This window comes from Rhipicephalus microplus, chromosome 3, assembly GCF_043290135.1.
Source record: "Rhipicephalus microplus isolate Deutch F79 chromosome 3, USDA_Rmic, whole genome shotgun sequence".
In the NCBI taxonomy this organism is placed as follows: Eukaryota; Metazoa; Arthropoda; class Arachnida; order Ixodida; family Ixodidae; genus Rhipicephalus; species Rhipicephalus microplus.
Genome location: NC_134702.1, coordinates 64,778,929 through 64,801,935, shown reverse-complemented (window position 1 = coordinate 64,801,935; position 23,007 = coordinate 64,778,929). Strand labels below are relative to the sequence as shown.

The window sequence follows — 23,007 nt, the reverse complement described above, 5'->3', positions numbered from 1 at the left end:
AGCCTACCGATGTTTTTACAGGGAAAGAGTGCAGCCAAGAAATAAATCCAACAAGTTAGATAGGACCACCATCGTGAGAGGCAGTAAGTATACGTGTGTCGACTACGAGCCACATATGTGCATGCACATGTAAACATATACGGTCGCAGCGGAACAAGATTAGCACAGGTGATCACTGATGACCGGAGCAACAAAACAGCTAATAACAATGAAAATGGGGGTTTTCATATGGGCGATATTTTACCGACCGTTGTCTTTCACTTCACAACATGTGACCCAGATTTGCCGTTTCATGGAGACAGCGACTCATCAGCTAGTATAGAAACTCCCCAAGAAAGCTAACCTAAAAAAAAGAATTACAGCATATCCAAAGAATGAATGATGATGAGTGGGGCGAAGTGTCCATCAATCCTATCATCCGTACGTACGTACGCCTGTGCATGCGTCCATTCGTCCGTTCCTCCATGTGTCTATCTGTCCGTCTGCTTGTCTGTCCATCCATCCGTGCGTGTGTCCATGCGTCCGTCCATATAGTGAACACTTGAGGTACCGCCATCTCGCTTCTTTTTCTCATATATTGATCATATACAAGTACCGCCATCCAGCGGACAAACCGAAGACTAAACAAGAGTATGTACGACCTTTCTCCTGTCAGCGCTTTAACACCAAAATCGTGATTACGCCGCCGTGCAACGTTTTTCGTAATATGTGGACATGCAGATATGTGGCAGAGGGCAGGTGTATGCCACTGGTATGTGGGTGTGTGCCTCAGGTTACGCACTATGACAACGGAAGATGCACTAGACGCACCTTGAGGAGCTTCACCCCTAAAAAACAAGAACGGTGACTTCTGTTCAGATTTTTTTTACTACAGAACTTAATGACCTATCAATAACCTTCTTTCAACATCTCTCAATAGTACTCATCGCCTATCCTTTGCGGCAGAATTCCCACCACTGTTCAGGATTATCTTCATCATTAATAATTCAAGACACTCAGTATTATGAACTCCACTTGTCAGAAAATTAAATTAAGGCAGAGAGGTTCGCCTGAGCAATAGCATGCTCTAGTCTGCTACTCTACTCCAGGGCGCGGGAAAGGGGAGAAAAACGAGTAATGGATGATGATGGCGAGTAAGGTAGCGGAGTATATACATCCGTGTCAAATTGAAAAAATGTTATAGCCGTGCATTTAGTCCATTTGCTTTTAAGAAAACTACGACCACCCTTACGACCACACTTGCACTGTTGGTGTCAGGCCAAGGGTCTGTCTAACAGTCTCACCGGTTAATGACTTATTGCGAAATCTTTCAGTAGAAAAATCACTGTATGCCAAGAGCGTCTAAGAGATGTGAATCTGTTATAAGCCATTGCGCTCACTCCTAAAATATGATGTTCAGAAAGTTCCAAAATGGCGGCCTAGTTCAAACGTATTCATGCGCCGCAGGTGACAGGTTTTACGGAATCTGCTGCGACGCCTGTAGTCAGATGAACATACCTGGAGTCTGCTGGAGGTGCGACGTGTGCGTCTACTATGACCTGTGCTTGGACTGCTACATGGACAACAAACATGCCAGCCACGCCTTTGTGCGCTACGACAGCCCTAATGCCCGAAGGTGAGCAGCTGTAGGAATTATTTAAAAGAATATAGAAAAACAAAGAAAAAAAAGGAAAAATTACTGAGTGGGCATGCCCCGAAGTAAGCTAGGCAATAGTAGTTAGACAGCATGGCCTGAAGTCATCTCCCGACAACATTCCAATCTGATCCCTCCATTTGTAATTTTTAAAGACGATAGTCTTTCTTTGGATACTTCAACGCAAAAATTTTGATCGGCCTGTCAACCGAAGCGATTCAGCTACCAGGCTGAAGTTCTACTACTTCCTCAATGCCAACCCATCTTTATTTGGTGTCCATGAACATACTTGTGTACATTGTCGATTAAAAAGCAAATACTACGCAAATCTGAGGCGCAATATCAACTTGTCAATGTTTGGTGGCATACTTCTTCATAGTAGGAAATGCATAGATTACGCCGCACTGACAACGCAACGTTATGCACGGAAAGGCGGGTGTTTACTACAATTTACTGGATGGATGGATTAGATGAATTGATATGGCTGTACCCTTTAGATCGGGCGGTGGCTAACGACACCTAGCCGTATTAATTAGTGAACCACAAACTAGATTTCTCTTTTTTCTTTCTCTTTTTTTGTTCAAATAGTGAAGTTGGCGACTGGTACTTTGGAGTGAAGGATTTAATTTTCCCTCGTGCCTTGATTTTAGCCACCAATCAGATAACCTTTTTCTAGTTATTTCTACCCGATTAAAGTCTATTTTGCCCTTGCTGTTCCTAAACCCCAGTGCTTTGAAAAACTCTGCGCCATCATCCTGAACTATAGGGTGAAACCCTTTACAGAATATTATCAGATGTTCAGCAGTATACTCCTCCTCTCCACACACACTTCATATCATGTATACGCCTTTGTATTTTGCCCGATAAGTCTTTGTTCGCAATACTCCCGTCCTGGCCTCAAACAGTAGGGAACTACCCTGAGTATTATCATAGATCCTTTCCTTGGCCATGTCCTGCTTAAAACTTCGATAGATCTCTAGTGCGGAATTCTTAATCATGCCAATTTTCCACATATTGGTCTCCGTTTCCTTCACCTTCTTCTTAACTGATAGTTCTTTTTGGTTTGCCCCCCTGCTGTTTTCCAAGTATTTACCCGTCAATTTTCTGGTTCGCTTCCTCCATTTTGTATCAATATTCTTCATGTACAAGTAGGTGAAAACCTTCCTAGCCTAACGCTCCTCCCCCATTTCTCTCAATCGCTTCTCAAATTTTATCTTGCTGCTAACTTCCCTGCCCTCAAATAATGTCCATCCCATATCACTTTGTACTCACTGATTTGATGTATTCTTGTGAGCTCCTAAAGCAAGCCTACCTATTCCACGTTGCTTAATTTCTAATCTTGCTTGAACTTCTGATCTCATGCACAAGACCACATTGCCAAATGTCAGACCAGGAACCATGACCCCTTTCCATATTCCTCTCACAGCATCCTACCTATTGTAATTCCACAGTGCCCTATTTTTCATCACTGCTGCATTCCTGTTACCTTTAGTCGTTACGTATATTTCGTGTTCCCTTAAGCACTCGGTCCCATTGCTTATCCATACGCCAAGATATTTGTATTATCTGTTATCTCTAGCGTGACCTCCTGTATCCTAAGCAAACTACTTTCATTATCATTAAAAATCATGACTGCTGATTTTTTCTTACTGAATCTGAAATCCAACCTATCTCCCTCATTACCGCAGATGTCCATCAATCTCTGCAAATCTTCCTTGTTGTCGACCATTAGCACTATATCACCTGCGTACATCGATACTGCTAAAATCGTCTGCGTAAATCAATACTGCCAAAACGATACGTTGCTGCCACCTATCGGTAACTCTGCCTTCCACAGATAATTTTGTCTCGCAAGATTACTTCCAGATGACGCTCATGGGTCATGCAGCGCCTCCAGAATTCCATTCATCGATCTTCCCATGCAGAACATCAAATAAACGTTTTAATCTCTCTCTACACTCAGAAGGCTATCGTCTTCCACTGACATTTGCAGTGAAACGCACAGACTAAGTATAGCATTTGCCATCACAGTAAAGTATAGTGTCACCACGAAATCGAACTATAGTTAGCCTAGAGGTCATAATAAACAGTTGCTGCATAACCATTGAAATAATGGACGGTTAGTGCCCGCATACATACACGTAGACCTACGACCATAAATTGAGCAAGCGACATATCATCTATGTATGGCCTCACAAGTTACAGTGCGTCAACAAGTGGTCCCGTGTGTCACTTGATTGTGTCTGTGGGCCATCGAAACGTTTATTAGGCTACAGGAAAGACCAAGACAGGTCTGTAGGAGACTGGTTCTTACAAGTATTATGTAGAGGTCTCCTGTTCGTGATTTCCCGTGGGGGCTGTGCCTACGGGGTATTGTACATTTTCTGATGTTCATTTTTCCAGCTAGCAGACGTGGCAGCGAAAATTGTTGTTTTGACGTGTTAATGCGTTTTCAACTACGTCGGCTCATGTCAACTGCCCTCATCACACGTTCCTAGATGTCGGCACGTTACAGTAATAGTGGCTATTGGTGTTCTTACGTATAGCTGAAGTACTCTTACTTCTCAGGTTTTTCCATTGCACAATTTCCTGGTCCAGTTTGTGTTTTGTAATCACGAACAGAAACAAAGCACCACAGCCATGCTTCATTCGACAGCACCCCTTTTGTTGCTGTTCTTTTTTTTTACCTAGAAACTATATACGAGCAGTAATTGCCATTCGCGCATAACTAATTTATTATTTCAATACATTTCTTTCTTACAAATTTGTTCCAGTGTAACGGTGCCCCCGAGACAATTGCAGAGCGACGCGGAAGCTGGAACTATGCTGCATGACGGTAAGGCATAAAAAAATATAATGCAATGCATTCGGGAAGCAATAAACCTTGGGGAAATGTGTGGCTGAGCTTCGCTGCGAACTGAAGCCAACCGATGTTCAATGCTGTACCGAGGGACAGCATTTTGTTGGGGACAGAAAGAGGCAGTGCCCATATAATTAGCCACTTAGCACAGTGACCTACAGCGTAGTATCCAGTCTATAGTGCTTTTGATAAAATATGCCTCGTTGCAGTTTTTGTTTTTGACACTGTGAGGTCACACATTGCTGACATGCAACAACACTAAGATGTGTTCGTCCGATGCCAGCCAGGGTTGAAGTTAGAATCTTCTTTTGCGTCATATATAACGCACTATCACAAAATATATGGACTGAAGGTTCGTGCACTCAGCAGCGTTCGCAGTTCGGGCTGTCCGCACTTTCGATTACGAAACACTAATTTGAATTACAAAGAATAGTGTTTTATTGAGTACATTCATAAGCCACCCTAGGAGAGGAGTACTACACTGATGTGTATCGGTTGTTTCAATAAATGTGTCGAAAATTCTGAAACATCAGGGAAATGTGATATTTGCCCGCTGTCTTCAATATCACTTCTGTAGTCGCAGAAGTCTTAACATGGCTAAATACATGATTTGTTGCAGTAATTAACACAGATTATTTTAATTAGTGCAGTTAGGCAGTCATGTCAATAGAAAAATTGAAGTCATTAATGCAAAGAAATCATTGCAGCTTAGACATATAAAAACCGGCCACTAGTAATTATTGTAGTGTAATGACATTCAAGCAAATTTAGTGGTGACAACGAAACCAAAGCACCGGTGATCAAAACAAGCAGACGAGCAAAATGACATCACTGTTAAAGACAGTAATTATAAATGTGTAGTTCTTTTGCAATCATTAACGTATGCTGCTATAATTGCAAGCGCAGCACGCCCACCTACAAAACGTCGGTTGGTGATTGCTATGACGATCCTTACTTGGCTTATTCAGATCGTTAAGCGAGCATCACGAAGGTGTCAAACAACGAACAGTTTTAAGGACCGGTTCGTCTGCAGCTGTCTTGTAATAAATGAAGTAGTCAGAAATCCTTAAGATCAATGAAGGCTTGCGAGGGCTGGCTTCAAGGTATCCAGAATTCGCAGAGCACTTCGAGCTGATGGGGCTGGCATTCCCTTGAGGAGTGTGCACTTCGTGATTATTAAACACTTCAACATATCGGTGGCACGTAGGTCTTCGCCGCCTAGATCATCGGAGAAATCTAGCACCTGCCATATGCTCCGGCTCTATTCCGATTTCGTCCTGAAAAAAAAAAAATTGCGAGATTGAATCTCGGCTGCGGCGGCTGCATTTTTGATGGAGGCGAGAATGTTGTATGTCCGTGCAGTCAGATTTGGGTGCACGTTGAAGAACACCAGGTGGTCCAAATTTCTGGAGCCCTCCACTACGACGTCTTTAATAATTGTATGGTGGTCTTGGGACGTTAAACCTCACATATGAATCAATCAATTCATTGAAAAAAAAAGAGAGCGCAAAAGCGCCCGTCCTGTTTGTACTCCTTCACCCTTGTGTTTCTTGCGTTTATTTTAAGAAGCATCCAAGCAAACTCCCCTCATTGACTGTGCTATTCCGACGTCGCACGACGAATGACTACTGAATTACCTTTTTAAGCTTCTCCTAATAAAATTGACATCCTCGGCTCATTGTAAAGCGAGCATATTTCTTACTTTAGCTCGTGCAATAGAATCCTACTGCTCACAGTAAACGAACTTATGTCGTCTTTTTTTTCCTTCAAAGGAATAACCTGCGACGAGTGTCTCGAGGATGGAATTTTCGGCACGCGCTGGAAATGCCTGTTGTGTCATGACTACGACCTGTGTGATTCCTGCTACATGGACGGCAAGCACAACCAAGAACACACCTTCCTGAAGCTCAACAAGCCCGGTGGCGTCGCGTAAGTGTTGGAAGTTTCGTATACCAGAGCTTCCTATATATTCGCGCGCCTCACGCCGGTACCAGTTGAGGTCTTTTTTCGGGATATGTGCACACAATATCAGTATACTCAAACCACCTCAATTTTGGTATTTCTGACATTTTATCCGACTAGTTGGCCACAAGTTGATGTCTGTAATTGAAATTTTCGGCAGCTGAATTTCATGAAAAAAGTTGTCATGCGCTGCTGAATGCTAATTACATGTTTCTTTTACAGTGCACAATCTTGTCAATACGTGACAGTTGGCTAAGTGCGGCACGTTAGCCACACTACTCGATGAAACTACTTTCAATTAAGATGCGCTTTACATATGTACTTTTGTGAACATATGCGTACTTAGGGTTTTAGTTCAAAGAGGGAGGGAGGAGACAATGGTTCATTGCAGTGCCCCCCTTCCCTATCCATCCAAACAATGTGTGGGGCAGATTTTGCACCCCCTTCTTAGGTGACCAGCGGAGAGGGCGGCCGCCCCCTCTGCCCCCCTTGTGCGCATGCCTATGTATGTGAATGAGAAAGATGTTATCTTTGAGCGCATCATCTTCACCTTTTGTGCAGTGTGCACTATTAGGCTTAGCTGCTATAAATTTTAATATTAACCCTTAGCATTAACCCTAATTTTCCACCATGTCCTTCCTTAGTCCTAAGATCAGTATCGAAGACTGAACGTAAAGCCTCTTCAAAGCAGATTTCTCACCACTTTCAGAACGAGGGTGCCTCCGAGAAAGACAACGGCCAGGTCACAGTTAAGCTATTTCATACCCAGAGGTAAGCAATTGAACGGCACTCAACTATGTTATCATGTTGCATGCTTCGCTGGAAAAATGTTACAAAGCGCACCAGAAAAACATCAGGAGCGTAATTGTCACGCGTACAGTTTAATTGCGCTGTACACACAACAGTCGCACTCCATCTGTGTCTTTGAAGCGCAGATAGTGCCGCCATTACGTGCGAGTGCAATTAGCTACTCCAGATTTCCCGTGAAATCATCGGACAACTCTTCAAACAGGCCACAGAGCGCAGGTCACGCATGTATAGTTGAAGTCATACGCTGAACATGGCACTTGACTCGTGCTATAGCTTAACGCGAAGGCAGTTTGCAATCATTTCATTTTCATTTGCTAACTGAAAAAAATCACAATGAATGAAAGATGTCATTAGAAACTGGACAAGCCTGCATACCCTCGATACTAAGCTAATAAATACAATAACATTAACGAACTATTTCTGAGTAATCTTTTTTTGTTGCCGCGTTCACAATTTTGACACGTTAGATTATCGAAGCGCACCCATAGCAAATGCAATTTCACAGAATAAAAGATTCACAATTATGTCATGTGAAAAGCATGCATACGAAAAAATGCTGCCATCTGTGCTGCCATTTGTAAAAAAAAACAGATGGCAGCACAGTAGATTGAACTCTGCTTGAAAAACAAATGTAGAGGCGTCTACTTTGTTCATTACAAAATTAAAACCACTTGGTAAGAAGTTATCGCTACGCAATTGCGTGATATATTCTTTTTCCTGTAGGTTTTAATGATAATTGTTGCAGTTTAACATTCTGAAACCCCATATTATGAGTGGAGGGCTCTGGAAATTTCGACCACCTAGTGTTCTTTAACGTGCTCTCTAATCTAAGCACATGAGCATCAAGCATTTTTGCCTGCACCCGAATTGCAGCCGCGGCGGCCGGGATGTGATCCCGTGACCTGCGGGTCAACAGTCAAGTGCCTTAGTCACTTTACCACCGTGGCTGGTAGTTGTAGTTTTAACGTGATAGCGTTAAAGAGCTCGTGTCGCAGGAAACCCGCCACCGGCGTCGGCTTTTTTGGTTCTGAGCGAAAAATCGTCTGTGCGTCTGTGACCAAAAAATCAAGTTACCGAGATAGCTGTGGGTCCTCCATTTTTGTAATTATTTCTTTTTATGGGGTGAAGACATATAGCCTATAATGAACGTAATTAAAACAGGCGCACACCACAGTAGAATTCGGATGGGAGCCAGTGACTGGCCCGTTTGCCGCTTCAGATTTCAGTATCACATAATCTTAAGTATGTTTGGCGGAATGAGAAAACTTTATCTGTTCAGTCAATCCTTCCATTCGGCGAAATGTGGATGTGGGGCCTATTACCCCCCTGTAATACTACAGGTTGCATCATGACTATAGTATTGCTGTATACTGCGTCGTTTAATAATAGGAGTGAACTTCCGAAACCCCACAGAGTTTTACATTTTATTACAATATATAGATGACCACGAATTTCTTCACAGCCGTGACGTTCCAAGGAATATTTTGCAATTCTTGCGGACGTGATAACATGGTGGGACCGCAGTGGAATTGCGACGTGTGCGCCAACTACGACCTTTGTACCTTTTGCTACCTGTCCAATGAACACGATCTCGATCATGCGTTTGTGCGCCGGGACACACCCCACAGCAGAGGGTAAGCGTTTGTTTTGCTGGTGCAAGCTTTTTTGGAATCTCTTACTGCTGTATCGACCCCCCTCCCACCTCTCACCTCATTGTGATATGTTGACTTCAGCTAACAGCAGGCATGAAACTGTCATTTTTCATTTAATGCTCGGTGTAAGAAAAGTTTCAACAGGTAGCGGAACTTTGCCCACAATGTGCAGTAATGGATTAGTACTACCAGGTCGCTATAACGCTCGGTTCTGTTCTGTTCTGAGTGTGCCATTCGCACTTGCTAAATAAGAAATACACTGTTATAACGGCTCGACGATGTTAGTGCTGAAGAGCTCTCGAAATCCAAATTTCGATGCCAGAATTGTTGTCGACAAGAAGTTATCAGCAATACAAGAAATGATAAACGACGTCCATTCACTCTATAACGAATGAGCATGGCTGGGAGTAAATGACTGTAAATAAATGATAAGAGAGATCACTCAAAGGCAATACAGATTTAGGAACCATACGACAAAAAAAGCAAAATGCTTCAAAGTGACTAAAGCTGGCATGGCACGTTTTGAAAGCGTGCGTTTTGGATTGCCATGACGTCACTGTGTAAAAAAAAGAAAACTGCAATAGCAATGTAACCTAAATCTCTGGTTAACTCACTTCTTCCATGACCATACGGTTTAGTAGGTTCACTCCAAACTACACATCTTTAAAAGCGATAGATAGATAGCACCTACACTTGTAAAAAATAAAAATAAATGCAAAAGTTCTCGCGATTTCAGGATAAGAGTATCGCCAAGGCAGCAGTCAGCCGCAGCTGAGAAGAAGGCCCAGTCTTACAGCGATAAAGCGAGCCGTAAGGGTATGTATGTATGTATGCATGTATGTATGCATGTATGTATGTATGTATGTATGTATGCATGCATGGATGTGTGTGTGTGTGTGTGCGTGTATGTATACGTATGTATGCATGGATGCATGCATGGATGCGTGTGTGCATGTGTATGCGTGTGTGTGTGTGTGTGCATGTGTGTGTGCGCACGTGCTTGCATGTATGTATATTTTTTTATTCATTGCAGGTGAGAGTTCTCGCGGGCCACCATGCAATAGCTGTTGCCGGAAGCACCTTCCAGGAGTCCGATGGCAGTGCGCCGTATGCTCGGACTACAACCTTTGCACTGATTGCTACGCGTCCAACGAGCACAGACTCGACCACGTCTTTCTGCGTTTTGATAGTCCTCGTGGTACAGGGTAAGTTGCGATCCTATAGCTGTTGCTTCGGTTCAATAGCTCCATAGTCAACGCACCTTGGCGAAATTTCAAGATCTTTTTACGAGTTAAATCCTTCTAGCTTTCCTTCTTTCCTCGAGATAGAAAAAAAATTAGGGCAGCTTCGCAATAGTACTCCCGAGCCTAAAGTAAGTGCAAAGCTGGGCATCCTACCTTCTTTCTCTTTTCCTCTTTCTCTGTTTTCTCTCTTCGCATCTCTCTTTTGTCTCCGTTCATTTCTGTCTTTCCTTCTGTTTTCTTTTCTCGCTCATTGTATTATGCTTCTTCCTTTCTCTCTATTTTGTTGCTTCTTCATTTTTATTTGTCTTACTCTGTTTCTATCTCTTTTTTTTGTCTGTAGTTCTGTATATCTCTTACTGCTGTATATTTGTATTGTATTTGTATTGCTGTATTTTCTCCTTCTTTTCTTTCTGTATTTTTTTCTCTCTCTGTCTCTCTGCCTAAAATTGATCTCATGCCCATAAGCGTTATTGCACCCCTCGCCGGACAAACCAGCGCTCATGTCCTGAGAGAGGAGCAGAATATTAACAAGAGGAAGAGAAGAGAGTGCGTACTGGTTTGTTATTATGATGATTATAGTGGTCGGGTCACACCACGCGGCATAAAAAAAAAGTTACCTGCTCCACTGTAAAAACAATAAAGTAATAACATAGAATTTGAACTTTGCTACCCCAATTATTGAACGAGAGAGGCTTTAGCTGAGCAAGATGCATAGCGGTGTTCTGTACTTAGAGGCATGTGAAGACATCCTCGTGGATTAGCAGGGAAGTTTGACGTGCATGTGTGTTAAGTGCGTGTGTTTGGGTGTCTGTGCGTGCGTGACATGTGTGCGTGCGTGCGTGTGCATATGCATGTGTTATACGCAGCCGTTGCATCCATTTCACATAATAGTCATGAATCTTGCACCTCGAAAAGCTAGTCAGTCAACTAATGTATATTTTTCTATTCGTTTTTTTTTGTGCTCAAAATTTTGTCATCACTTTCTCACTTGTTTTTTTTTCTTTTACTAATCAAACTTTAAAACTTATAAAGCAGTTGCAGCCCCATAGGCCAATTTCTAAAAGATACTTGGACGTGTTTACAGAATCAAGGTGTCCCCGAGGCAACAATCGGCACAGGCGAGCCCTGCAGGTGCCCGTCACATGGGTAAGCCGTATATTACTCCTAATACGGTAGTGTCATAATTGAAAATTTTGTTGAAGCACACTAAAGAATGGACGGACAGAAGAGGCTGACAGGGACTGCGCTTGCTCTCACAACTGAAGGTTTGTTATTCAAAAAAGATATTTAAAGCGGATACAAGGTCTTTGCGCATGTCCAACAAAACAGGGTGCAACAGAAACCACTCTTGTCAGGATTGCAAAAATTTTACATATTGTGTGTCATTTATTGTATTTTACAAGAACTAGTTGTTGAGATACGTGAACGACCACCTTAGAGAACATCGTGCATTGGTTAAGGCATCAGGCAACAGTCATCTTGTAGATCACTGTAGGAACTGCAGATGCCATCATGTGTTTAAAGAAAGAGAAATATTTCGACACAAGCATCGGCTAACACGTGATATAGTGGGATCTTACCACATCCTAAAGAGGGGACATGACTGTGTTAGCCAAGCTGCGATTGTGCTGCATGATAAAGAGTACGCGTATCTCGACACCTAGTACTTGTATAGTATAATAAATGACACATAATATGTAAAATTTTTGTAATCCTTACAAGAGTGGTTTCTGTTGAACTCTGTTTTGATGCACATGCGCGAAAGACCATGCATCTGCTTTAAATACTTTTTTAGAATAGTAAACCTTCAGTGTGTGAGAGCAAGTGCTGTCTTTGTCAGCCTCTACTGTCCGTCCATTTTTTAGTTCGCTTCAACAAAATTTTCAATTATGAACGTAATCCAACTGGCCCAACTTGCCATCTTGCTACAGTAGTGTCCCGCATTATAAGAAAGATAAAGAAAGAAAAAGCAACCAAGGGCAGCGATTTAACAGGTATATTTAACCAGACTTAACTAGGTACCTTATTTACTGCCCTACACTGGACGAGAGAGAATAGAGCGTGAAATGCGAACACGATTCCCCTTACTAACCGGTTTAATGGAAGGAAATAATTACTATTATTATTACTCTCAGAAAAATAGAATTTATATGCGCACAGACATAACAAACTTCCTCGCTCAAGTACAGAAGGTCACAACCGAGAACTGTATCCCGAGAACTGTAACTGAGTCTGCTCCCCTGTTCGTACGTAGTTGTACGTACACTACGTAGTGGTAGCGTAGTTGTACGCACACTACGTACAACTACGCTACCACGGTAACCTGAAATCTGAAAAATACCGCGCGCACGGGAAGCTGTACGGGTGACGTATGTGTCTGTGCCTGCGCACTTCGATTATCGTATCACGGTACACCCGGTATACTAAACTCTCTAATGACGCCACACCCGCTATTCTGCTATGCCCGCTAAACTATAACTGTACGTCTGTTCTCTCCGGTCATTTCTTGTCTCTTCCTGCACAATTTATTTATGCCGCCAGCAGTCGGTTGATGTGACGTCATTACAAAAGAGGCTCGCGGTTGGTCCATGTACCATGGATACCTCATCTATACCTCCTAGAATTTTCAGAGGGCGTTGCCTTACCCCGCCTCGCCATGCAGCGGGACGCCCATACATGCCTTGTCTCGGGTGGCTATTATGCACGATCGACAGACGCCGCTACGCTTTGTCCGTTTCCGAGTGCGCAAACTGAGATAACAGCATGCAGCCGAAAAGCGTGATATCCTGATAAGCTCAATGTTTACCCCCGGCATTGCCCACGTACTTTACGAACAAATAAGTGAAGGTGATAGCACGAGTGTCCGGGTAGTGGAGTCAAGCAAGAAACCACCCTCTAGTTTATGTTGGTTCTGGGGGTCCTCCAATGAAGTGTCGCAAGGACTGCAGTGCCAAACGTATACTTTCAGTACCCTTCGTGCTGACTGAAATATCAAACTGTTGAGGAAAGTGCTCGTCACGCTTTGTCGTGATATAAATAAAGCGAATGCTAGTGTATGTCGCCCGTGGAAATAGTCAGAAGCAGATGCAGTATAATAATGCGGTAAATCTTGTCGGTAAATCTTGTCATGTATCTCGCAATCACGATGAAGTTCACAGGATGTTATAGAGGATTGAAATGATGAAAAATAGTTGAAACTTCGAATGTCCCGTCAGTGGGGCCAGCGTTTTGAAAAGTGGACTTGTCTTTGCCAAGGCAGCTATGGCCTTGTTGCCGTCTTGACTGTTCCGTACAGCTGCTGTCTCGACGAAGACAAACGCAGTTGTCGAAACATCGGCTCCGGTGACATTGCTTGCTTCAGCGATTTCTCGTCGTTATACATTGTGATTTTGACACGTGAAATCCCAGAATTCAGTTTTGTAGAAACAAAACGTCGTTGTAACGAATGCCTATATAGCAAATTATTGGTTATAGACCGAATACTAGCATGGGTTGATCACGCCTCATTTCAGTAAGATTTACTTTTTTCTCTAGAATGAAAACAAAAACACTGAGTCCCCGCGATATCATCTCCAGTATTTTGTTGGAAAAAGTCTCAATATTCGAAAAAGATTGCATAAAAACAAGGTAAACATTAAAAATTGTAGAAAACCACGCTATTTAAGCAATCCTGTGACAATTATATTTAAAGAACGATCTATGTCATTGTAGCCAGTTGGTATTGCTGATATAGTACTTAACCCAGAAAGAGAAGTACTACAGCCCTAGTTTAAAGGTGGGCATAATTGACAGATTTCTGTCTGGTTAGGGGAAATTTGAAGAAAGAAAAAAAGTTTAGTCAAGCTGGGTTTGACGGTCCTGCTGGCGACCGTTTAGAGATTGTTCGACCTGCTTCGAAGCTGGCGACCTATTCGCCCCGAGATCGAGCTATAGGTGGCAGCACCATCACCGCGCTATGTATAGATAGGCAACAGACGGCGTGCATTCAAATGTACACAGCAGCGCTTCTAACGCAATAGCGTTAAAGAGCTCGTTTCACGGGAATTCCGGCGTCGGCGTCGTTGGTTGTGGGACAAAACTCATCATCTTATGCGTGACCAAAAAATCGAGAACGATGAATTTAAAATGAATAAATCCAGGGTCAGAGTGGGGACCGAACCAAGGTTGTTTGGGTCCGAGTGGGGATCGAACACGGGTCATTTGGGTGTCAATCGGATGTTTATACCACACGGGGACACCTCTGCTTGTGAAAACAGTGAAAAGAACTTCCCGTGCTAGGAAATGCAGAGTTTACAAACACATGCATTCTGTATACATGCTTCACAATGCAACATGAAAAAAAAGGCAGGTCCCACGTACAGTGGGAATCGATTATATGCTAAGCACGAATGAGAAAGGTTGATATTTCATTTTAAAATCGGCACAACGTTATGAGGTGCAGGTAAATGATGCCGTACATGACTTCCATGTCATGATTATCATATTTGGATGTGTCGTTTACCTTCGTCATCTATTCACGTCACCTGATACCAAATTTAGTATATGTGGAGCTAGCGAAACGACCTTGAGCACGTTATGGGCGTGGTATGTTGTCATGCTCTTACACGACACGCGTGTAAGGATTATCATGTTTGCACCGGTCATATAATTTCGTCATTCATTGACGTCACTTAACCCCGAATTTGGTATATGTGGAGCTAGCAAAACGGCCGCGAGCGCATCATGAAGGGCCCAATATACTCCAATGTAGCGATGACGTGCGCGTACGCTGGGCACAGCGACGCACACATTAGCAGAACGCAAGTGTTCTATGGTCTGACACCAGGCGTGACCGGCGCGGCCCGACGGCAACCGATGCGAAATGCGACATGCTGCATTTCGCACCGATGCATTACCCGAACAACGCTGTGTCTCCCTCTTTTCATGAATGAGGGACGCCAAACTCACTGAAACGTGCATGTGTCAAAGCAATGCATCGCGGCCCGCGCCTGTGAGTATATGGCAGGACCAGCGCCTTGCATCGCAACGCCGGCGTGACGCGTCAAAATGAACGCCGGCGAGCACGCACCCCACGTCTTGTCGAAATGCATTGTCGCCTTGACTGTGACATGTAGTCACGTTCTCACATGACACACATCCCATGATTATCATGTTTGCACCAGTCCCATATTTTCGTCATTCATTTACGTCACGTGATACCAAATTTGGCATGTGTGAAGCTGGCGAAACGGCCACGACAGCATCATGAGTGTGGCATGTATTCATGTTGTTACATGACACACATGTCGTGATTATCATGTTTGAATGTGTCATTTACCTATGTCGTTCGTTCGCGTCGCGTAATACCGAGTTTGGTACCTGTGAAGCTAGCGAAATGGCCACGGCCGCATCATGAGCGTAGCATGTTGTCATGTTACATGTCACGCATGTCATGTTTATCATGTTTGCACCAGTATAATACCTTCGTCATCCATTCACGTCCCGTAATACTAAATTTGGTATAAGTGAAACTAGCGTAACGGCCGCCAGCGCATCATGAGGGTGGCATGTAGTCATGTTACATCACACGCATCTCGTGATTATCATTTTTGCACCAGTCACATACCTTCGTCATCTATTCACGTACCATAATACCAAATTTAATATATGTGACGCTAGCGAAACGGCCGCGAGCGCATCATGAGCATGGCATGTAGTCATGATGACACGCGTGTCACGATTTTCATGTTAGGGTCTGTCGCTTGTGTTCACCATGCAATCATGACATACCATACAAGTTTTGCAACATGCCATATGTACGAAACCACCGCAAGAGCTGCAGGACCATGAAATGTAAATCATGATGTTCATGACATGCATGTCGTGATTTTCATGTTATGACTACTCAAATGTCTTCTTCATACAGTTACGTTATGCCATACCAAGTTTGGTATTAATACCATTATCGAAACGGCCAGGAGAGCTAAACGTTGTAGGCGGCTAGACAGACAGACAGACAGACAGACAGTCAGTCGAAGTTCGCTAAGAAATGCTTGGCATTTAATAGGGAGCTTTAGAATAGCGCACCGCAAGCCCTTGCGGTGTGGTCACTTCAACTGCGCATGTGTTGTAACGCGCGTCGGCGTTCGCGTACCGCACGCAGAAAATCCGAAATTGCGTGCGGTGATGGCGGCCCACATGTGGCCCACAAGCGCTGGTTTCGAGGCTATGGTGTCGTTGCGATCGTGCGTTGCGGTTCGCAGCAGGGCAAGCGCTAATCTAAAGCTCTTATTGCGCCCGCTTGGCCCGCAACGCCCGCAGCGCTTGCAAACGGTATTCTAAAACTTTCTAATATTGCACTAATAATGCGTGGTATACAAGCGCCCATTGCCAACGGGTGCCAGAAATTGTGATTATAATAATGGCTTCGTAATTTAAAGCCAGTCACCAACTACAAAGGTCCACGCAACAGCGCTTTTTGACACCACGTAGTGGACGCATGGCAAGTTCGCATAGCAAGTTCGGTTTCATGCACCAAGTGTTTGAAGTATGAACTAGAAACACGGTATCGCTATCGCGTTCAACTCCTAAAGGCAGAGGGTCCCCTATATATATATATATATATATATATATATATATATATATATATATATATATATATATATATATATATATATATATATATATATATATATATATATATATATATATATAGATATATAGATATATATATATATGCTGCATGAGCCGATTGTTGACGAATAAAAGGTGTTGACTGCAGCCTACGTGTAATACATATTCCGTTCATTACTGCATAAACGCAGGAAGCTCGCTAAACGTTACTATTCTTTGTGAGAGAAACGCATTCTTCCATTCAAAGGATGGTCTTCGTCTACGTTCTCGCGCTTTCACGTTTTTTTGTGTGTTTTTATTTGTAAGAGTTGAGCTTGTTTCCTGCTTACTGCTCACTACTGTAGTGCCACAGAATCCATTTTGTTTCACGCATGCTGGTTTTCTATAGCAAAAAAAAGAGAAGGAAAAAAATACATATTCTTGGGATGCGCGAAAACGCATCCGCCTTTTTTCTTATTCAATTTTCCATGAAATGAATGTACGACTGCTGATAAATTTATTCAGAAAAGCTACGTGGCTGATGCCACTTTAGTGCGATTGTTCTTACTCCAATGATCGTATAAAAAGATAACAGTTTAGCACACAGCATTGCTCGGTTGATTATGAGCGCGACAGTGATGCAACGAAGGTTCAAATATTGGATGAGACAATTTTTTTTTTGAGTGAATAATGTCCGCTACTTCAGCCAGCCTATAATAATGTAACAAAAGTGCTGGTAATGTTAAGAAAAAGAGATGTCAATTTGCGCAAAATTTTACGACATAAGCAGGAAGCATGCTGTCTGGATTAGTTTTGACCACCTGGATTCTTTAGAAGCGAACCGAAATCTAAGCCCACAGTTTATCTGTATAAATTTTGCTCAATGTTAAAATTGCGCCCGGGGATTCAAGTTTAATCACCTCCGGGTCATTTCATTTTGTATGCCAAAGTGTCTGAATTTACAAGGCAAATATTTCACCGTAATGGGACCATGACCGGACAACAAAAGGTTCTCTCAGGCACAATGAAAGCTCATCTGATAAGTAACAAAGCTGCAGTTAGACGTCTAACAATGCCGAACTTCGTTTACCACTGACCCCCGTATTCACAAACGCTCCTCGACTCCACTTTCATCCTTCACTTGACAGAGTTGAGCACTGCGCTACAGCTCGGCTCAAAAATGACACTGTGCTACTCAAGAATCGCAGCAGATTATCGCTGATATGCAGTGACTTGCCGTGCCTAGAGAGAGTGCTTCTATCGGCCTTCTCAAGTGAAGGTGAAGCGTTGAGTGAAGGGACGTTCTAGAATACAGGGGTGAGTCGCTAGAATGCTTCATTGACACAATATTTATTATTCCTCATGTCCCGTACGACGCCAATTGCACCCAAACTGGCATTATGCTGGCGAACGAACGGTACGAGGACGATACACAGCACTCTCGGCAAATGCCCGAACTGATCTCATTTCTGGGCATATACAGCCGAGCAAAATCAAATATGTCTGTATATAGTGATCGGCAAACGTACTATAGCAGTTAATTTTGCGCAAACAGAGCGGGACAATCTGCTCTTTGAGAATGAACATGACGTACGCACACATGCTAGCCTTACGGTACTACCAGGAGTGGCAGGGAGTAATCCACACTAGGCACGTTTCAGCTAGTGGCCACCAGGTGGCGACTCCGCTCGATCTCAGGGTGAACCTTAGTGGTTGCCTCCATCTCCACCGTCATTCTCCTCCCCACTTTTGTCAGTGCGTTGCCTTCACCATTGATTTTGAAAGCTGCGTACATACACGCTTGACAGGGTTTCCCGTCGAGCGGTTAATGTTGGCTGGAGAGTCTTTTATCGTTAAAGAGCCTTGGTACTCGACGCAGTCGCCACATATTTTCCATTTCCATTCAACCTGGCAGAATGCATTGCACACTCACAAAGAGAACCCATTAGTTGAATTGTCTGACATGTCAGAGCCGATTAATTTACATGTACTTTTGAATCGAATACCAGATATAAAGAACTAGATCATAATTTCGATGCTACTTCGATGCATGAAGGTTCGACTGCCTTATTATCTTTTTTTTTACCCTTTTGCCGTCCAAGGAGTCAACTGTGATGCCTGCGGTGAGCAAGGAATCTTGGGGACACGCTGGAAGTGCCAACTGTGCAGAAACTATGATCTGTGCACTGTTTGCTACAATGGAGGCAGACACGAGCAAGAGCACGCCTTCCTGCGCATCCTTCAGCCTGGCGACACAGCGTGAGCGTTTGCTGTCTATTTTTATAGGCACGAAGCTCCTTAAAAATATTTCACGGCCGTTTATTTTTTAGGACCATACACAGATATTGCGCTGCGCCGGCACAACACCTGTGCCCCTACGAGCAAGTGCCCGACGTCACGCACTGAAGCGCTCGCAGAGCGCACGCAGTGCACAAACCAACAGCGCCCAGGTGTCGCACCGGCGCCGCACTGCTCATACAAGCTGTGTACAGCAAGCTATATTGCTCTCAAGCAAGTCGTACGGACGGAATTTCACTTGTCTAGAGCGCTGCAGCCAGCCTTTTTTGGAGGAATATGCAAAGACCAACGCCGTAATACGGTACCTAACATAGTCATAGCACATGCGCAGTCCTTATGCTGTAACTGAAGCATGAATAGAAACTTGTATAGCTAACAAGAAGTGGCAGCTGCGGCCAACCCCAGCGTCCGTAGACGCCGTTCTAGATAAGTGTGATTCTGTCCGTAAGTGCAGCGCTAGCGCATCGATCAACGGTGCTTCACTTAATAAAATCAAGCGACAGACTGGCGTCCAAGAAGCTTGGCTCCATCATAAGCACGCACTTTATAGATCTTCAGTAATATTTCGTTCCTTCTAGCAATGCATAGGTGTTTCATTTCTGCTTACACCCGAACGTTTATCTCTTCAACACTACAGAGCAAGCGTGCCACCCAGGAAGCCATTTACAAAAACACAGCCTAAGCTCTCTGATGAGGACTTCGTGGACTTATGGAACCTTTCCCAGAGGAAAGAACAGGGTAAGGGGCACGTTAATTTGTTTGACATCAGTCAGTGGCTTAGGCACGGGGGAGTTGCTGTTTGGTCACTTCGCGCTGACATGATTTAAAAACTAAACGCTGCTACTATTACAATATCATTGCTGAGGGCTTTTACAATGAATAATGTCTGCATGAATACGGAAAAACATATCGCAGTGTTTCTCGATTGAGGCTTGGCATTCTGTGAGATTTTGGGCAGAAATCTCGGCCGCGAGTGTTTTAGGTTGCCTCGGCAACGGGATTAATACTCAAGCGGTGGTCATACTTGTACCCACCGGAACAGATCTCACCATAGTCGATCACTACGATAATTTTCAATAGGGAAAGGTTCGTTTAAATGGAAATAGCCAGACACAGTTCCAAGGCCTGATAGGCCACGTTCAAGCATATTACAGTGTGGCTCTTCGTATGTGTGCTTGGATATACTCAAGCCAAAGAATAACGTTTCTATTTAACCTTCGCATGTCTTGCTAACATCTAAACACACACACACGCACACACACATGCACGTGCACGACAGAATATTTGGTTTATACACCTAGCTGGGCTTGTATGCGAGTGCATAATATATTTATACACATCTTTATTATGCGCTAACGTCTAAGCACTCCGAAGTGTTGCCTAGCGATGAAGGTCTAACACAGGCAAGCGTGCACGCTAATCACAGCCCTAGAAAGGCCTACTGAAATACTCATCATGTAATTTAGGCTCATAAATAAATAGATGGTGATCATAAACCTAAAGCAGCTTAGTGAGAGATGCGGTGTGAGCAGCTGTAGTGAGCACAAGCTCTATTGTTCAGTACTGTGGCAAACAGCGCAAGAATAAGGAACATAAAGCTGAAAAAATATAACGACAAATTATATATGATTGATTCTCTTCATCTGTTTGTTTCTTTACATAGACATGACTAGAAGGGCACACCGAGCAATTTCTGCAACTAGCGACATGAGGCACTACAAGAAATGCACAGAGTGCAGAAACATAGCTGGGCGTGTTATCACGTAAAATTACGAGCAATATACATAGCAACCACAATTTTTTTACAAGAAATGAAAGAAAGTTTATGCAAGCAATGTCTCATGCCGCAAACAGACACACTACATAGTGGAATACTGTTGATAATTTTCCAATGGACACAAAGAGTATCCTGCACGTTGCATGTCACACTATATGTCTTATATATACCCAAAATTTCTTAGAATTGCCACATGCAAATTTGAGTTGTTTAATTGTCGTTCACACCTTTCGTATCCGCTAACCACGTCTGCAAATGAAAGTGCCGCCAAAAAGCAAGGAGTAGGCAACGGGAGAGAAGGGAATCCCTTTGCCATGCTGTCAAAGTGATTTTCAGCAATATGTCTCATACAGTTGAACTTGCTTTATACAGCTGGATGGAAAGTAGTGCATACTGATTTTACCAAAATCATCTTTTTTGCTATAACTTTTTTGCTTTAACTGATTTTGCCAAAACCGTCCGCTGCTGCTGCTGCTGCTCAGTGGCACCAGCAGCGGCAGCGGCAGCCTGACTGCGTCCACTGCAGGACATAGGCATCTCCCATGTTCTGTCAGTCAACTTGGTCCTGTGCTTGCTGCTGCCACTTTATACCCGCAAACTTCTTGATCTCATCTGCCACCTAACTTTCTGTCTCCCCTTTAGCCACTTGCCTTCTCTCGAAATGCAGTCAGTTACTTTTAATGACCAGCGGTTATCCTGCCAACGTGCTACATGCCCAGCCCATGTCCATTTCCTCTTGTTGATTTCAACTATGATATCCTTAATCCGGGTTTGTTCTTTGATCAACTCTGCTCTCATCTTGTCTCTTAAGGTTACACCTAACATTTTTCTTTCCATCGCTCTCTGCATCGTCTTCAATTTAAGCTGAACCCTCTATGCAAGTGTCCAGGTTTCTGTTCTATAGCTATGTACCAGCAAGGTGCAGTTGTTATATACCGTGATAATCATGATTTGAGAGTGCTTGCAAAATTTGCTCCACCCCATTCCTATTCGTCTAATTTCTTGAATCTTGTGGTTTGGTTCCGCGATTATTACCTGTCCCAAGTAAACGTAGTCTTTTATAACTTCAAGTGCATTATTACTTATGTCGAAGTGCTATTTTCTTCCGAGCTTGTTGTACATTACTTTAGTTTTCTGCAGATTAATTTTAAGACCAACCTTTCGGCTCTCCTTGTCTAACTCCGTGATCATGAGTTGCAATTCGTCCCCTGAGTTACTCACAATGAGATGTCATCGGTGAAACATTGGTTACTAAGGTACTCTCCATTAACTCCTATCGCTAACTTTTTCCATGCCTCTGAAACCTCCTGTAAGCACTAAGGTACTCTCCAGTAACTCCTATCTCAAACTTTTTCCATGCCTCTGAAACCTCTTGTAAGCACGCGGCAAATAGCACTGGAGAGATTGTATCCCCCTGCCTTACACCCTTCTTGATTGGTATGTTGTCGCTTTCATTATGAAGCAATATGGTGGCAGTTGATCACCTGTAGATTTCTTCCAGGATGTTTGTATATGCTTCGTCGACTCCCTGATTCCGCAGTGTCCGCATGACTGCTGATATTTCTACTGAATCAAATGCCTTCTCGTAATCTATGAAAGCTATGTATAGTGGTTGGCAGTATTCTGAGCATTTCTCTAATACCTGATTGATAGTATGAATGTGGTCGATTGTTGAGTATAGATGGTCCAAAATCTTGATTGTTCATGATTGATTGATGGATTGATATGTGGTGTTTAACGTCTCAAAACCACCACATGAATATGAGAGACGTCGTAGTAGAAGGCTCCGGAAATTTCGACCACCTGGGATTCTTTAACGTGCACCCAAATCTGAGCACGCGGGCCTACATTTCCGCCTCCATCGGAAATGCAGCCGCCACAGCCGGGACTCGATCCCGCAACCTGCGGGTCAGCAGCCGAGTACCTTTGCCACTAGACCACCGCGGCGGGGCCCTGCTTGTTCCTTTGGTTGATTAAATTCTAATGTTGTCTTAATTCTGTTAGCAATTATCTTTGTAAATAGCTTGCATACGATGGAGAGCAAGCTAATTGGCCTGTGATTCTTCAAGACTTGTCATCTCTTTTTTTTATCTATTAAGATGATGTTAGCATTCTTCCAAGATTCTGGTACTCTTCCCGTCAGTAGACGCTTCATAAACAGGGTAGCTACTTTTTCCAAC

At 43.4% G+C, this 23,007-nt stretch overlaps 1 protein-coding gene across 2 annotated transcripts in view; it reads left to right on the top strand.

The window, feature by feature from the left end:
- The window catches only part of LOC119174167 (uncharacterized), a 55,885-nt gene that overhangs the window by 20,913 nt on the left and 11,965 nt on the right, over nt 1-23,007 (top strand). Inside the window, exons 4-14 of one of the 2 annotated variants that reach the window (XM_075889671.1) lie at nt 22-83; nt 1,447-1,615; nt 4,408-4,469; nt 6,266-6,422; nt 7,165-7,226; nt 8,728-8,899; nt 9,654-9,733; nt 9,951-10,122; nt 11,246-11,307; nt 18,855-19,011; nt 19,688-19,788. In XM_075889671.1, the coding sequence (XP_075745786.1) occupies nt 22-83; nt 1,447-1,615; nt 4,408-4,469; nt 6,266-6,422; nt 7,165-7,226; nt 8,728-8,899; nt 9,654-9,733; nt 9,951-10,122; nt 11,246-11,307; nt 18,855-19,011; nt 19,688-19,788 (1,256 nt within the window). The remainder of the gene's footprint in view (nt 1-21; nt 84-1,446; nt 1,616-4,407; nt 4,470-6,265; nt 6,423-7,164; nt 7,227-8,727; nt 8,900-9,653; nt 9,734-9,950; nt 10,123-11,245; nt 11,308-18,854; nt 19,012-19,687; nt 19,789-23,007) is intronic. The other variant, XM_075889672.1, reaches the window with a different exon arrangement.